This window comes from Rhincodon typus, chromosome 5 (genome assembly GCF_021869965.1).
Source record: "Rhincodon typus isolate 14 chromosome 5, sRhiTyp1.1, whole genome shotgun sequence".
Classification (NCBI taxonomy): Eukaryota; Metazoa; Chordata; class Chondrichthyes; order Orectolobiformes; family Rhincodontidae; genus Rhincodon; species Rhincodon typus.
The window spans coordinates 883,095-888,732 of record NC_063336.1 but is presented as its reverse complement, the minus strand read 5'-3'; the positions used below and the strand labels follow the sequence as shown (position 1 = coordinate 888,732).

Genomic DNA, 5,638 nt, shown 5'->3' with positions numbered 1-5,638 from the left:
GACTCTCACTGGGGCACAGTCCCACACACACACACTGACTCTCACTGGGGTACAGGGTCCCACACACACACTGATTGTCACTGGGGTACAGTCCCACACACACACTGACTCTCACTGGGGTACAGTCCCACACACACACTGACTCTCACTGGGGTACAGTCCCACACACTCTGACTCTCACTGGGGTACAGTCCCACAGACACTGACTCTCACTGGGGTACAATTGAACATACACACTGAGTCTCACGTACATAAATGTTTGAGTATACACATGGTATAAACAGTAAGAGATTGGAGGGTGAAGTGTCTGTGACAGTTTATAAGAGTGCTGTATGATACCATTCCACTGAGTTTTACTCCAGGAGCTTTCTTCCTGTTTTTTTTTCTTTATTTCAAAGTTATGAATTCAGGTAGACAACAATGTTCTGGAAAGTGCATCTGTAAGGATTAGCTGGCCCTGGCCCTCACAGTCTGTGATCCACGCTGAATCATGTAGCTCTTAAATTAAAAAAAAAGTGTCAAATGTTCTCTCTGGCTTTTAAATTAAAAAAACCCACCAGGTGAGTGCCAGAATTGAAGTTATTCCACAGGTAAAGGTCAGGCAGCACTGCCCAGAGTCTGATCCCAACTATCACGCAGTCTTTGAGTAGCCGAATATTCCTACAGGGAAGTACTTCACATGAGTGGGCCATTGTGCAGCCAGCTGAAAGAACTTGACATCATTCCATTCGACTCCATCGATGGAGACTAGAAGACAGGACACAACATGAAGCACAGAGAGACTGCTCCCCCTTTCGTCACATTAGCCTTCCCTCACCCTCATCATCCACTGGGCCCTTCATGTCATCAAACATCTTCTGGCATTTATCAGTAAAACCAGACTGAGGCCCATATCCAGCAGGTCAGCTAAACCGTGGGTGACAGACAAGTCTCTGGAGGGGCCGGAGTGGAAGAGAGACATGGACATTTCAGGAAGGGATGGGTTAGATGCAGGAACTGAGGGGAGTATGGAGACCTCGGAGTGCTGTAGTGACGGAGCTGCATAGATGTATAACCAGGTCAGCGTCACAGCAGACAGTAGCAGCTGGAGATTTGTATACTGCACGCTCCCTCCAGCAAGGCTGAGCAGCAGCTCCTATAGGTCAGAGCGTGACCCTGAGGGACAGTCGCAGCATGGAGGGGAGAGGGTGATGGGAGAGATAAAGACTTTCTCTGGTCAGGAGGTCTGTTTCCACAGGGTGAGGAATAATGAGATAACACAGTGTGGAGCTGGAGGAACACAGCAGGCCAGGCAGCATCGGAGGAGCAGGAAAGCTGACATTTCGGGTCGGGACCCTTGTTCAGAACCTCAGAAACGTCAACTTTCCTGCTCCTCTGATGCTGCCTGACCTTCTGCGCTTCTCCAGCTCCACACACTGTTATCTCAGACTCCAGCATTGGCAGTTCTTACTATCTATGAGGAATTATGAACCCTCTTCTACTTTATGGTTGTATCATTTTGTAAGGATTTCTCTGTAGGATGGAAGAGGATGCCTTCCCAATCGAGTAAACTCTTTTATATTAGTATTAACTCCTGTGCCCTCAGCTCTGGAGTCTGGGAGCTGGAACAGAAGCTGCCTGAGGACTTTGATCGATAGAAGGTTTTCTGTTTGAGCATAGATTATTCTGACAATGGTTGCTAGCTGTCATGGTGCACCTGCTCTCTTGTTGGCAAAGATTTCTCACAACTCTGGATGGGCTGCTCCTCTGAGGCTGCTTGGCCTGCTGTGTTCATCCAGCTCTACACCTTGTTATCTCAGTCAACTCTTTCTCCTTGTTTTCTCTTTAGGATAAGCAGGCCCTGTTATCATACTCTTGAGCACTAGATGGCAGCAACAGTACAGCACAGCAACAGCCAAGGCATTCAGTCCATTTGGAGATAGCAGGAACTGCAGATGCTGGAGTCAGAGATAACACAGTGTGGAGCTGGAAGAACACAGCAGGCCAGGAAGCATCAGAGGAGCAGGAAATTCCATCTGTGTATGTGGGCCAGGAACAGAAAGCCCTAGCCCCTGACCTGAGCACAGCAGGCTAAATACTGCCAGCTTAGGGCCTTGATGTATCCCTTGTCCAGGCTCTACGAAGTCACAGTGATCAGGAAGGAACCAAAGACTCCCTATTCCACAGTGAATTTTTTCCTGATTGTCATCGTCATCATCATTCCAGCCATGAGGCCAGTCCATGGAAGTTAATTCTTCAAAACATTCACCCTAAATTTATTTTATATGGTCTCTGTGCATCTGTCCAGCACTGTATACAGTATTCAGGGTGGGTTATATGGGTTAAACTGTGCTGGTTTCACTGTGCTCACTGTCCTATGTACTGTACAGTATTTAACCAGAGGGCAGCAAGCTGATCTTAATGACTAGTTTCTTACCTTTGAGCATGGTCTGCTGATGTTTAGCAGTACAGATTAATCTGCTGATTCCTTCAATAACTTGGCTCTTAGAGTCCAGCTCTTTCTCCCTTGGTTTCTTACTTAAAAACATCACTAGAAAGGGAGAGAAAAATAACACTCACTCACACACACGCACATTTCACTCAGTAAGAGACATGTCTCCCTGTCAGACTCCTCTCCCTTGGTCCTGATGTGGTATAGGTGCCCTCACACACACAATTCCAGGGAAGAGTGAGAGGAGACAGTTTTGTAACATGCAGGCGTGAATCATTACCCGATAAAAAGATGAGACAATAGGCTTGTTAACGAAAATCAATGTCTCTCTGGACATGTGCTGTGTACAAACATGGCAATTAGCAAAAGGAGCAATTCTGCATCTCATCCATTAGACCGCTGGGAGGTACAACAGCCAAAATATTTAAGGACAATACTGTGGGAATCTTATTGTGCTGTAATTTAAATTAAGAAATAAAAACATCTATTTGTGTGACAATATTCACCCGTGCAGCATGTCCTGTAGTGTATTACAGCCAGTGAAGTCCATGAAAAGGACAGTCACTGTTGCTATGTAGAGATGCAGCAGCTAACTTGCTCCCAGAAACAGCAACGAGCAGCAAACTGGTTTCAGTAAAGCTGATTAATGAATACATACTGGTCCCCAGAAGAATCTCTGACAATACTGCCCTGCCATGGGATCTCCTGAGACAGCAAACACCACAGCCAGACAGAGAGACATTGATAGCACAGTGCAGCCCAAAACAGGGCTGTGGAAACTTTTCATTCTGATCCCCTTTAAACTGTGAAGAACACCCAGGCAGACAGCTTTAATCCTGGGTTTCCAAACCTTGGCAGGGCCCAGGTGGACATAGTTCTGGCCTTTGCCCTCTATCCCTGGTTTCAATCACTCTATCATCAGAGGGAAATGTGGGCCCTAAAATCTGGAATTCCTTCCTGGAAAGTCAGTTCTCTCCCAGAGCACCAACCAAATCTCTGGTGTGAGACTTGAACCCATAAGTTCCTGATTCCAAGGGGACAGTGGTCCTCACTAAAGCCACTTCTGAACACACAAGGAGGATAATTAGTTCACTGCTTGTGGCATAAACCCAATAGGAGGTGAGACGGGAGCACTGAATGGCCAGTGGGGCAGACCTATGGAACTTGGTGTTAAATCCAGTGTAAGGTGGGGGGTTAGTATATAGCCTCAGTCTCCTGGATTTATGCTGCACCAAATCTGATTCTACTGGGTGAAAGATCACAGCTCAACAAGTATAATTTAGACAGTTTGCTGTAGGAAGTGGAACCATGTCAGACTGGTGTGTGGCTGGAGTTATTACTCTGAGATTAGATGGATTTCACCTGGGCAGCTAAGAGCAGAAGGGATTTGGTCCTGCTGCGTCACCTTGATAAGCTCAACATTTTCCATTCGACAGTAACAGGCAGTGGTCTCAGTGTGTTCCATATCTGCCCTCATGCAGTTCTGTCTCTGTCCCTCTAACAAGTCACCCCACTGGAACCGGACTGCCATTGGCCTCACTCTACTCTCACCTTTCTTATTCTTCTCCTTGGTTACCACCGTCATCAGCATGGTAGCTGGTGGTACCATCTCTCCACCATTAGGTAGCCGGGTCACTTGTAGGGACCGGAAGTTGCTCTTCAGGGTGTTCTTGTTGCCAATGTCCCGTTTATCACCATCTCTTTTCTTATCGGGCAGCTGTGTTGTCCAGTAATCAACCTGCAGGCCCATCACTTCAACTCCAGTCCCTGGCGAGCTGGAAATGGAACCAAGGAGAGGGAGAGATTCTGTAAGAGGCAGTGTGCTGATTTTCACAGACTGAAAGCACTCACACTTCACTCAGCCGCAGCTCAGGTTACCCTGCCTGCTAGGCCCTATGCTGCTGTCATACCTGGTGGACAAGGGATCCACCAAAATGCCCACCACATTCACAGAAAATGGTATAGAGAGAGGCCATTCAGCTCATTGTGTCTGCACCACCTCTCTGAGTATTTTGCTTTAGTGCCAATCTCCTGCCTTTTCCCCATCCAGTGCACATTCTTTCTATTTAAATAACCAACCAATATCCTCTTGAAGCCGCAATTGGACCTGCCTCCACCAAATTTCCAGGCAGTACATTCCATATCCTAACAACTCATTCTGAAAAAGTTTTGTTTGCCCTCTTACTTACTTCTTATGCAAAACACTTTAAAATTGTGCCCTCTGATTCATGATCCTTATATGAACAAAACCAGTTTCTTCCTTTCTACCTTGTCCAAACCTTTCATGATTTTGAAAACTACAATCAAATCTCTTTTCAGCTTTCTCCTCTGTAAGGAGAACAGTCTCAACTTCTCCAATTTATCCTCATCACTGAAGTTTCTTGTTGCTAGACCCATTCTTGTAAAATGCTTCTGCACTCCATCCAATGAGTTCACACCCTTCCTGAAGTGTCACTGGCTGGATCTGCATTTAATGCCCATCCCTAGTTGCTGTTAAGAAGGTGGTAATGAGCTGCGAAAGGGCCTCTTTCATGCTGTAGATACCAGTGCTGTAACTGTACTGGGAGCGGCATGTTCTAGAGCACAAGTCTTCAGTATTATTGCCGGAATGTTGTCAGGGCCCGTAGCCTTTGCAGTATCCAGTGCCTTCAACCGTTTCTTGATATCCCGTGGAGTGAATCGAATTGGCTGAAGACTGGTATCTGTGATGCTGTTCCCTAACTGAAATCCCCTCTCCCTGAACACGGGTCGTGATCAAAGCAGCTGCTGCCAACCCATCACAGTCTGAGGGATGAGCTATCGGCTCAGTACCAAACTGGGAAATGGCGAGACATCAGCGAAGCAATTCATTGTATGAATCCTTACCAAGCTCCAGACAAGACTCCTGAGACAGATGGAGAAGGTGGTGGGGTGGCATTCATATCCTTTGTGTAGGCTGTGCTGCTAGACGTTGGTGTTGGAGACAAGATACCAACATTACACAAAGTGGCATCATCCGAGTCCACTGAAAAACAGAACCCAGCTGTTATTAAAAAGCTCATTGTGTTTAATCTGCAATAGGCAGCAGTCAGGACTCAGAACATGTTTCACCAAGCAACTGGCTCATCCTCCAGCTCCGTGTACACTCTCCCTCCCATCACTGACTCTACCCGCAGCCCCATGTACACTCTCCCCCCATCACTGACTCTACCCACAGCCCCGTGTACA

The 5,638-nt window shown here is 46.9% G+C and overlaps 1 protein-coding gene across 1 annotated transcript in view; it reads right to left on the bottom strand.

Annotated features, from left to right (window-relative positions):
• Positions 1-351: 351 nt before the first annotated feature.
• The window catches only part of LOC109937996 (phosphofurin acidic cluster sorting protein 1-like), a 164,840-nt gene continuing 159,553 nt past the window's right edge, over positions 352-5,638 (bottom strand). Inside the window, exons 20-23 of the mRNA XM_048596611.1 lie at positions 5,297-5,435; positions 3,983-4,206; positions 2,417-2,530; positions 352-747 (exon numbers count right to left, since the gene is read on the bottom strand). Coding sequence (XP_048452568.1) covers positions 632-747; positions 2,417-2,530; positions 3,983-4,206; positions 5,297-5,435 — 593 coding nt within the window. The 3' untranslated portion in view covers positions 352-631. The remainder of the gene's footprint in view (positions 748-2,416; positions 2,531-3,982; positions 4,207-5,296; positions 5,436-5,638) is intronic.